An 11,608-nucleotide genomic window follows, 5' to 3' on the forward strand; every position below is an offset into this window, starting at 1 on the left:
AATCTAGAAAGCACTCGATCATTCTACCTTTAACATGCTTATCAGGTAAGACTTATACCTACTTGACTCAACTTTAAACAGTTATGTGTAAAACACACCGACCAGCTAAAGAAGAGGCGGAAGATTCAATTCAGTCTACAATATAACTCCATCCATTATTCAAAAACTTGGAAACAATACAATACATAACCGACGAGATTAGAAAATCCTAAACTATCTACAGGACATTAAGCAGTAGCGGCAGCTTCCCTCTTCGTCAACACACTATCTACAATTTTCTCCAGCGTGTCCAACTTCGCATACTCCTGCACCTTAAACTTCAAATGAAATACCCTTCCAATCCACGAGTACAGCTCCATTGCAGTCAAGCTATCGAGCCCTAGGTCAACAAGCGTGTTGTTCTCCTTGATATCCGTGACAGGAATGAGCTGCAACTCAGCTACCTTACTCCGAACAGCCGTTAAGAGGAGGCGAGTGGCTTCCGCTCTATTTTCCGCGGAATCGATCGTGTTAGACAGCGAGCTCTTGTTGGCGACGACGGCGGCGTTTGATTGTTGTTCTTTAGCATGGCGCGTCATTAAGGGAGAAAAGCGGGGATCTTTGGCCCACGCCGGCAACCTGCTGGCGCCGCCGAAACCGGCCCCTGTAATTGACAATCCCTCGCAAGAAGATTGCAGCTGTCCGTTCACAGCTGCGGCTAAAAGAGAGAGGACATCCGACGTAGTGAGAATCTCACCCTCGAAATCGTCGACGTACTTCAGTTTTTGCAGTTTCTCGGCGTTTTCTGCCATGTAGCCGGCATCGACGACGGCTGTTAGGGCTAGGGCGGCGGCTGGGAGGTTCTGGCGTGTGCGGTATCTAGCAAAGGAGTCGAGGAAGGTGTTAGCAGCGGCGTAGGCTGAGTGTCCGGGTGTGCCGACTATGCCGGCCACGGATGAGATGAGTACGAAGAAGTCGAGAGGCTTGTTTTGGAGAGCATGGTGCAAGTTCCATGTGCCCATGACCTTTGGCCGGATGACGGCACCGAAATCAGCATGGGAGGTGGAGCTGAAGACGCCGCCCTGGAAGAACGAATCAGTATATAATATGTAGAAATTGAAAGGGATGCAATATCCAAGGGAAACTCACTCTGAATACCATGGCAGCATTGATGATACCCCTGATAGGGCCCTTGTCGGCAGCACATTGATCGAGCACTTCCTGTACTTGGGCCTTGTCAGTAGCATCGCAGGGCAGTAAGAAGACTTCAGCACCCAAGGTAGCTAGTTTTTCCACAAGCGTTTGCACCTCGGGGCTCATTGATGTGCTACGGGAGAGAAGACCAATCTTCCTAGCTCCGTTGTCGACCATCCATCTCGTGATGACTCGCCCGAGTCCACCTCCCCCGCCAATGACCAGGTAGACAGCATTAGGACTGAGTGAAGGTAGAGCTGGAGGGGGTAGTGTTGTCTGTATAAATATCAGCCGGCGATTCTTACCACTGTTTCGTGGTTGTATACATACCCTAATCGTGTCCCCCTTCTCAGGCACAAGCACTCTCCGGACTGTGTCAAGGGGCGAGACTTGTTCTAAAGCCTCATGCAACTGTCCGAGTCGGACTTTGTTCACGGATGAAGGGCCCTTGACGCTGTTCTTCGCAAATAGCTCGGTCACGGCATCGAGCACTGAAGCAGTTTGCGCGGGCAGGACGTCGGCTACAGCGTTCAGAGAAACTGCAGCAGCACTGCAGCCAGCGGGCAAGCGAGGTGCACGACTCCATTCTCCAATCTGGACGAATCGTCCCAGCGCTGCCAAAGCTCGCGAGATTCGGGCATCGTCGCGCTCATCAACCTTGGTCTTGGGGACAGGCTGGAGGATCAATTGCGCCTGAGCCGGCGGGATATCATTGAGACTGCCCACGACATGATTTTTAGGCAGCTCGGCGACAGCAAATACAGCATCCCTTTCCTCACAGGAAGCGACTACGGCGTAAACGTCGGCACCCACCGCTTTGGCAACTTGAATGGCAGCCTGTCCTGCAGCAGAGCCCGCCTCGAGAATGACAACGCGCTCGCCCGTGCGTATCCGACCTACATCAACGAGGGCAAGATGGGCAGCGCCAAACGTGGCGGGGAGCGTGGCGGCCACGTCAAGCGAGAAGGCCTCAGGCACACGAGCGATGCTTGTCTGGCGGGCGACTACAAACGTACCAAAGGCGCCTTGGGTATTTGCGAGGCCAAAGACCCGATCACCAACTTGCACTCGGTCAACATTCGAGCCGCAACGGACGACAGTACCACCGAGCTCGCGGCCTTGCAATGCCTGGACGTCAGCAACAGAAAGGCTCGCTGCAGCGACTGCAATCTCGACCTCATCGGCAGCCAGAGGCAGCGCCGAGGAAGATGACGTATCGGCGCGCTGCAGGAACAGCGATTGCGGCACGCCGGGGCGCTGCAGGGCGAAGGCGCCGCGAATTTCAGGATCGAAGGGCTCGTCCCGTGGCGGAACGACGCCCGTGGCGGCGTGCACATTGGCGTCCAACTCGTCGTCGTGCACAATGCGCGGCACAAAAAGCTGCCCACTGCTCTCGGTGAACTCCATCTCGGCCTGCGAATCCGCTTTCTTTGCAGCGGCGGCGACATGGCTAGCAACCTTGGCCACCAGAGCTACTTGTGCTGCGGCATTGCTGGTAGCAAACGGGTCGAGATCGAGGGTTGCGACCGATGCCTGCATCTCACTACGAACTGTCCGGAGCAAGCCGACTGCCATGCCCGCCGTTGGGTTTGTTGCCTTGAAGAAGGCTCCTCGAGTCACCCAGACCACTCCGTCGCAGGTTGAGAGGGCGTGCTTGACGGCATCGAAGCCCACTTCGTCGATATGGCCCAGCAAGCCCTCACCAACGTCCACCACTACACAGAACTTGGCTTCTGCTGGCAAGCCCTGCAACATGGGCACAACAGCGCAGCCCAGTTTCTTGCTCAGTATGCCAGCCAGACCGTTATCCCCTTCCGGTCCTTGCAAAATGTGCCATTTGGCCGTGGTGTCTGACGAAAGCTTTTCAGGGGCTTGCCACGCCAGCTTGTAGCAACCGTAGTGCGGCTCTGGCCACTGCAGGGGCAGCCTCTCTTCAACAGACAACTGCAGGCCGCGGATCTGGACGCTCGAGTTGGCGTCGTTGGCCATCGTTGCATCGATGGCGAAATAGCCTCCCTCGCGTTTCTGCGTAGATTGCTCGCTGCGGACCACTGCCTGAAGCTTCTGACCCGGCTTGTGTGAGCTACCACACACTATGTTCACTTCTTCAACGGATGTAGGCACCCAGACGTTGCTGTTGGCGCTGCCGGCTGGAGCACTTGTGGGGTCCAGGAAGGGTAGGTAGCTACCACACTGAATCAGTCCGTCGAGCGTAGTAGGATGAATGTAAAAGTCCGTCTCGTAGTGGTTTGGCATGACTGTCTCAGTATCCGACACGACCACTTCAGCAGTCGCCTTACCGCTGTCAAACCAAAGGTTATGCACGTTACGGAACATACCAACTCGGCGCGGCCCTGTCTTCGCAGATCCTTGGTAGAGCAGAGCGCTGCCGACACGGGTCTTGCACTCTCTGCGCACCTTGCTCCACCCTCCAGCTTCTTCGGCGGTTCCCACTGCCACTTTTTCGGGCGCCACATGACACTTGACAAGGGCGCGGCAGTGGTGGATCCATTGCTGTTGGGCCTCGCTCCAGGTCGACATCTCAAATTCCTGATAGTCACTCTCTGGGATTGGGCGGAGCTTGCTGGCCAGCTCGATGCGTACGCCTTCCTCCAGCGTGAGCGGGTGGAGCAAATGTACATCGCGCACCGAGAAGCCCGTAATTTCGATGTCGCTACCAGGGCTATGTGCTATGGTACGCTGCTTGCTCGCCTCTAATGCCGTGCAAACAAAGCCGGCGAGTGGGAAGGTAATAAAGGGTCCGACCTGGAAGTCGCGTAGCCATGGCATGTCGTCAAGCTCGAAGTTGTTAAACCACGACGTTTCACCGTCGCTGAATCGGGTCATGGCGTACCCTAGCAGGTCGTTACGCGGGAACGACCGCTGCAGGTGGTCGTCCCGAATCTTGGATTCAATCCAGTAGCGGCTCCTAGTCCATGGATATGGCCTGATGCCATCGACGAGATGTGGCCGGCCAGGGTGGCCACCCGCAACCAAATTAACTTGCGCCAGGTTTAGCCGTTGACCCAGGCTGTATAGAGAACCGGCCAACTTCAGCATCGATAATCGGGCATTCTCACCTCGCTGCAAGGTGGGTAGTGTCTCCGGTGGCTGCCTCACCTGCGCCCGAAGCCCCTTCATGATACTCTTGATGGCCCAGATGAGCGTGGGATTAGAACCGATCTCCACAATCACCTCAGGTGGTGTCTTGCTCTTCAGCAGCGCCGTAATGGCAGATGTGAACCGGACGCGGAACTTGGCGCTGCTGGCCCAGTACGATGGTTTTTTGACTGCAGCCGGGTCAATCCTGCGTCCCGCCATAGCTGAGAAAAATTCGACTTTATGTTGGGTGTCGGGGAAGAACTCGGCCATATAGATGTCCTCCTCGTAACGATCAACAAAGGGCTCAAGGAAAGGCGAGTGGTACGGGAAGTCAACGGTCAGTCTCTTGTGAGGCACGCCGTCCTCTTCCAGCAGCGTTTCCAGTTCATCCAGAGCAGCATCTTCCCCGGAGACTGTGATCGACTTCTGTGAATTCTCGCACGCGATAACAACTGTGCCGGATGTGACGATATCCAGGAGCGGTACCACATCCTCTACTCCAGCACTAATCACCATCATACCACCCTTAAAGTCTGGTTGCTCTTGCTTCAGCCTCACGCCCATCTGGCCACGCGAATACGCAATACGCATAGCCCCTGGCAGGGTAAGGAAGCCGCCGCCATAAGCTGCCGCCACCTCTCCACTAGAGTGACCTACTACTGCAGTAGGCTCGACTTCCCATGAGCGTAAGAGGTCCACAAGAGCAATCTGGACCGCTGTCGATGCTGCCTGACTCACATCGGCATCGTTAATCCGGGAAGTTTTCTCATCACCATACAGCTCCTCAAGAAGATTGAAAGTTGCACCAAACGACTCTACACATGCGGATGACTTCTTCAACGATTCAGCGAAGGCGGGGTAGCCAAATAGTTCACGACCCATGCCGAAACTCTGGGCACCTTGTCCGGTGAAGGCGAATGCAACCCGGGGATGATGTACAACGCGTCGCTGCTGGACCTGGGGCGAGGCTGTCTTGATCGCAAGATCATCTAGGCCTGAGGCGACGATGGAGGAACGCCAGCTGAGCTGGGAACGACGCTCACACAACGTATAGGCCAGATTCCGCATGGAGACCCGTCCCTCGATTGCGTCGTCCGTCTCCAGGAATTCCACCAGCTGCTCGCGGGTGCGGGCAAGAGCAGTCTCATCGTTGGCAGACAGGACGAATAGGAAGGGATCCTCTTCAGAAGAATCGACATCGTCAGTCGTTTCGTTCACGCCGTTAGTATATACTGGTTCGGGCGCCATTTTAATGATACAGTGCGCATTACTTCCTCCAAAGCCGTAGTTGTTGATGGCGACGTAAGATTTGTCTTTCGGCCAGGGTCGCGTTTCAGTGGGTACCTGGTCCTCAATCAGTTCTGATCATCCTCACCTGAGTCTGGAACTCCATACCGCGAAATTCATCTTCCGCAACTCTACGTTCTTGGCCTCGTCGCTTTTAAAGTTCGCATTGGGCACCACAAATTTCTTCTTCAGCATCATCGCGCCCTTAATCAGTGAGGGAAATCCGCTCGCTGACTCCAAATGGCCTACATTCCCCTTGACTGAACCCATCCATAGCGGTTTCTCTGGCGTTCTGGCGCTGCTTGAGAAAACCTCCCTGATAGCCTTGACCTCGATAGGATCTCCAACGCGCGTACCAGGGGCGTGGGCTTCAATGAAACCGAATTCGTCTGGCAAGATGCCGGTGCTGGCTTGAAGTTCCGTCATCAGCCTTGCCTGCAATCTTGAGTCTGGCATCGTGTAGCCATTGGTGTGCCCGTTGTGGTTCACACCAATGTGCGATAATACGCAGTGAATTCGGTCGTTGTCGCGTTGCGCCAGGTCTAGTGATTTCAATATAATACAAGCTCCACCCTCTCCGCGGGCGTAGCCCGAGTCGGTGTTGGGATCCAGAGCAGCTGTCTTCCCCTCAGCATTCAGCATGGTTAGGTTTGACAGCATATTCCACCGCCAGGGCGAGATGTTGAGCGCGCATCCCGACACAATACACATGTCCGTCTCGCCGGACCGAATGCTTTGCGCTGCCATCTGCAGGGCATAGAATGCGGATGAGCATGCCGTGTCAACGGTAACACTGGGGCCGGTCAGGTCGAACACATTCGACACGACGTTTGAAAGCATGCAGGAATGACCGAGTACGCCTACCTGCGCTGGCATGGAGCATAGGCTGTCTTTTACTTCGATCGTATAGTCGGAGCTATTGGCCGTTGAGAACACTCCGACTTTTGTGCCTGCCACGCTTTCTCTCGGCATCCCGGCGTCTTCAAGTGCCTCATAAACACATTCAAGCACGATCCGTCCCTGCGGGTCCTGCATGCAATCAGTCAACTACAAGTCAATTCTTTGGCCATGGTGGAAGACGTACAAACGAGGTTGCATCTGTCGCATTCATTTTGAAGAATTGGGCGTCGAAGCTGGTAATGTCCCCATCCAGGAAGTACCCATGATTCACATGAATCGAGTCCTTGCGCGCTTGGTTTGGATGGTAGAAAGCTTTCCAGTTGAACCGATCGCTAGGAAACTCTTTGTACCCGTCTTTAGAGTTGGTCAGCATCTCCCAGAAGTCCTCCAGCGAAGCCACGGCTCCAGGCATTCGGCAGGACATGCCGACGATGGCCAGAGGCTTGGGCACCGACGAATTCGCTGGCGCTTCCATTGTTGTGTGTGCGGTGAGATGAGGGAAACTAAAGGAAGACCAAAGGGGGACACAAAGAAATGGGGGTGTGAGCCAGCAATAAGTTGCCCTGGCGAGTAAGAGGCTCTTGGATGGTTTTTATACGATGACGGTCATGTCTCTTATACGAAAGATAATATCTGCACCTGTAGGCAGAGTCGCAGGATCGTAATCTTAGTTTCCCGAGCCTGAGGCCATTTTTCTAGGATCCCTTTAGTACATCGCTCCCAATCTCCGAACTGTATATGATCACAAAAACTAAAAATACCACGCCTCGAAGTTATTTCTCCATGAAGTGCCTATTGAAATATTGCGATTCTCTTAGAGTCTTTTCATACAAGAGCATACTATCCTCTACCTCTGTTCTCTTCATTTGTCAACAATGTTGTTGCTCGGTAGATTCCAACAACAGCCTTTTGACGTACATCAGCTCTTTGGAGCTGGTTGTCACCAACACATTTCGAAGTTTTAACCTTCTGCAACCCCATCACAGTAACAAGGAGTCAAAGCCGACACGCGCAAAAGAACACTTCAACGGCATTAATGTACAAGCCGCACGTCGTCATCGTCGTCCATCAACCGCTTGTCACACCAATATCCATATCATGCACGAGGTTAGGCGCAAGATAATTTATCCATCCTCGAAACCAGCTAATATCAGATAACCTAGGTTAAACTGATTCCAGTGAACCCTCTGCTTTCATCAAAGCATAACCGCGTCTTCTCGCTGCCGTCGAGATTGCATCTGTACAACGTACCGCCGAGGTCCGCTACGTATACATGCTTATTCACCGCATCGATCGTGAGCCCAATGGCCTCATGAAAATTCCTTACCAGTATCTGATACTTTAACAAAGGTGTGCTGTTCAAGCCTAGTGGCGATCCGGTGCCATTAAGCTGGAGTCTATTGAGCGTATTCCCAAACGGCATCTCGCCTCTATCCGTCCAGTAAAGGCTCAATCCTTCCTCGTAGAAATCCAAATCAACCGGCTCGGCAAGCCCTTCCAAAAGACAGACTTTGTCGGTCCTGTTATTGGCGCTCTCACCTTGAGGCACGTCGATGCCCGCGCTGAAGATGCGCCCTTGCCACCCTTTGGCCAGGCCCTTCTGCGTCCAGAATATTTTTCCCAGTCGATGAGATAGCGCGATCCCGACGCACCATCTTGTAGCATCTTTCCGATCGTTCTCATTGCTCTTGTCGCCGGTGCAAATGATTTGTTCTAGGTTGCCGCCTCCAAGGTCACAGCGCCAGATACCTAGACCTTCCCGATCAGCAACGTACAGTTTTTCGGTGCGGGGGTCAAGGGTGATTTGCTTTGGGGTGTTCAATATCCCTGCTTCAATGAGCTGCTTGTGATCGCTTCCATCAATTTTCGCCGACCATATGGTGCCATCCATCGTACCTGGATAGCCCATGCAGGTCCAGAAGAACCGCCCTTGAGATCTTGATACCGCGATGCCATCTGGTAGGTACTGCTCTTTGAACAACGTCCGGATATACTGGCCGGTGGTGGAGTATTCTAATACCTTTCCTGTCTTCAGAGAGTTGACTTCGCCGGATAAGCCGTTATCTAACACAAGTATCCTTGGTTCTACAGGCGTATTCGGCTCCATAACTGTACTTGTTTCTCCAAGTATATTTGGTTCCACTAACGTGCTTGGTTCCGCTCCCGTACCCTTGGCCTTTGCCTCTGGAGGGAAAAAGCCACCCTTATCACTCTTCGATCCTAACCTGCCTTTATCGACATACTCCCTCTTCAGGAAGTCCACGGTGTTCTTGGTCTCCAGACCTCGCTCTTTAGCAAAATTCTCTTCGATAATAGCAACGGTGTCGAGGCCCACAACTTGACAGCTCTATTAGTATCTCTGCACCCTCAAATTCGCGATCAGACTCACCATCCATGGCCCGAAACGGCCTCAGCCCGGGCACCACAACTGTTTCAAAAAAAATATCATCCACAGTCGCCGGGTCCGAAACACCCTCCGCAACCACCATGAGCAACTCTCTCTTCATCGCAGCCCAGACCCGATTATGGATGAAACCAGTCGATTCCTTCTTCGCAACGAACACCTTCGCACCCACCTCTTCCAACCTCTTAGCCAGGAACGGGAAGATGTCCAGCGCCGTACTCCCGTTCGTCATGAGTTCAACCGCCCGGACATACGGTGGCATGAAGTAATGCGTATTCAGCACACGCTGCCTTGCTTCACCCATCTTCTCCGAGACAGCCTTCGACCTGAACGACGACGAATTCGTTGCCAAAATGCTATCTCTTGCCGCGAGCCGCTCCAACTGGCCAAAAATCTTCTGCTTCACCTCTAACACCTCAGGCACACATTCAACGACGTGCCACGCCTCTGCCACCGCATCTTCCAGCTCACTGAAGAGCAGCTCCCCAGCTACAATCGCCCGCCCTTGCTGGTAGATCGCCACATTCTCGGTAAAGTATTTCAGCGCTTCGCGCTGCGCTTGCGCGTCCGGGTCGTGCATATGCACAGCGTAGCCCGCAGCCGCCCAGGCCGTCGCTAAGAATATTAGTGTTGGATTGAGAGGGTGTGAGTGTCGTACCGATTCGGCGGCCCAACACGCCGGCGCCGATGATTGCTACGGGCCGGGTCTTGTAGTTTTGTGGCTCGTGCCAAGGGTTGCTTGACATTTTCTTAGGGCGGGGAGCAGGATGTGATAGGGATTGAATAACGATTCGGAAGTGGGATATAAAGTGTTGTTGCTTATATAGAAGAACACTGTGGGTCGAGGATTGAGGAGTATTGCAGGGCGAGCTTGTGAGATCTAAGGAGATGAGGGAGTAGTTCTAGTCTTGCTTTAGGTTTTATGGCGTTGGGTAGGGCGCGGCTCTTAGGAGCTGATTCTTTATGGATGGGGCGAATCGGTTGGACTGATATCTGACTTTTTCTCGGCAAGCTTAGCCGACTACGGATAAGCTTTTCAAAAGACTTTGCCCACGCCAACGCACTAACGTATTGAAATAGTCAGATTAGCTAAAGCTTCCTCTATTTACAAGCAGAGCTTCCTCCGCTTATATTTTTAGTTTCTGAGAACGCCGGCTTTTCCTCAAGCCTAATGTAGTTAGTAGAATCTCCTCTTTAGATAATTTAGGCTTAATTATTCTAGAATTTAAAAGATCTTTAGCAATGTAGCATATGTAATACCTTAACAAGCAAGTTTTTAATTAACTTTCTAAAAAGTACAATACGTAGTATCTAGTATACTGCGGCTTCTAATTACGTGCAACCTGAATTAAAGCCCTAGTTGTAGAGCTGCAGCTGTGCAGCTTGTTGTGTCTACAGAAATTTCTCAGGCTGTTAAGTGTGACGGTGCTGCTTGTCAAGCTCCGCTCCTAGTCACATGACCGCGCTAAGAGCTATGCTAGCGCCTTGGCGCTGCGCAAGCTTTCTCTCGAGAAAAGCCTTCACCTCTTTCTCGCTTCCTAAAACGAAGCACAGGTCATATGACCTCCAAACAGGTCAGGTGAGGCCATACTGGCCTGTTCTGGGACATCCGGCCTTACAACAGCTTCTAATTACGTGCAGCCTGAACTAAACCCCTAGTTGTAAAGCTGCAGCTGTGTAGCTTATTATGTCTGCAGAAATTTCTTAGGATGTTTTGAAGCTCGAGGGCTGACTTACTGTGTTTTAGCGTGTAATGCACGGCCTCGCGTAATGCACGGTTCTGCGCGAAGCTGTCAAAACTTCAACCACCTCTCTCTCAACCAATATGGGCAGTATTAAGGCCGCTTTAGAGTCGCTGAAATTGCTAAAACCTAGAGAATCACTAAATTATGCTGCAGTAGCTAGGCAGTATAGCGTTGATTAATCTACGCTCTTAAGGCGTCACTAACGCGTTACCCGCCTGCGTGCAGAGAAACTTAAAAATCAGCAACTACTTAGCCTAGTGCAGGAGAAAGAGCTAGTAGAGTACATTAATAGGCTTTGCGCAAGAGGTCTATCCCCTTTAAGACAGATAATTTAAAATTTTGCAACAGAAATAGGTAGTAGGCAAGTGTTACAATCCTTACTCCAGAGAAATGGTTCTTTCGGGAGTACGTCGGCCTATAAGGGTGTGTTAACGAGGGGGTAGGACTTAGCTAGATCAGGTGTACAGTCTGTTAAGCAGAGTGCAGGGTAAGGCAGGGTTAAGAATAGGCAGGCTTGTGGTTTAACCTAGCAGCTGTATAGGGAGCTAGTAAACCTAATCTATAGGGATAGAAATAGAGGTATATGTAGTGCAAGATATATAAGACAGCAGAGTTCCCTTTGTAAAGGTTTTAATGCCTCTTAGTTTGTTAGATAGTAAAGACTAAATAATAAACTTAATAGTAATTACAACCTTCTAACTATAGTTATAATTAGGACTATATACATAGGGTCTACATGCGTTTGCATGCGTTGCATGTGTTGCATGCATTGCCTACAACAGCCTATAATGCCTACATTACCTGCAATGTTTTAGTCCCTATTAGACAGTGCATTCTGCAAGGCTTTTATCTAAAAGCTAAAGCTATTTCTTATCTGTCCTATCACGTAATTTGCTTAGTTTAGGGCTAAGCGCCTTCTATCTAACATTGTTTAGGCTGTGTAGGACAGCTAGTTAGGTTATTATAGTCTAACTGTTAGCTGTAACACGCAGGCTTC

The 11,608-nt window shown here is 51.9% G+C and overlaps 2 protein-coding genes across 2 annotated transcripts; both read right to left on the reverse strand.

Annotated features, from left to right (window-relative positions):
• Positions 1 to 190: 190 nt before the first annotated feature.
• On the reverse strand, positions 191 to 7,058 carry BDR25DRAFT_271884 (polyketide synthase-like protein). Its single transcript, XM_033687279.1, has 5 exons — positions 6,647 to 7,058; positions 5,671 to 6,591; positions 1,504 to 5,619; positions 1,129 to 1,449; positions 191 to 1,061 (listed from the first exon to the last, which is right to left on the reverse strand). Exons 1-5 carry the CDS (start codon positions 6,935 to 6,937, stop codon positions 228 to 230), a joined length of 6,483 nt encoding a protein of 2,160 aa, XP_033541264.1. The 5' UTR covers positions 6,938 to 7,058; the 3' UTR covers positions 191 to 227.
• A 563-nt stretch (positions 7,059 to 7,621) lies between these two features.
• On the reverse strand, positions 7,622 to 9,612 carry BDR25DRAFT_346736 (3-hydroxyacyl-CoA dehydrogenase-like protein; the record flags this gene model as incomplete). The annotated part of the gene is made up of 3 exons (XM_033694180.1): positions 7,622 to 8,799; positions 8,852 to 9,481; positions 9,525 to 9,612. The coding sequence occupies 3 exons, from the start codon at positions 9,610 to 9,612 to the stop codon at positions 7,622 to 7,624; spliced, it is 1,896 nt and encodes a 631-aa protein (XP_033541265.1).
• Between the last annotated feature and the right edge of the window lie 1,996 nt (positions 9,613 to 11,608).

Source organism: Lindgomyces ingoldianus (genome assembly GCF_010093535.1).
Source record: "Lindgomyces ingoldianus strain ATCC 200398 unplaced genomic scaffold BDR25scaffold_46, whole genome shotgun sequence".
Classification (NCBI taxonomy): Eukaryota; Fungi; Ascomycota; class Dothideomycetes; order Pleosporales; family Lindgomycetaceae; genus Lindgomyces; species Lindgomyces ingoldianus.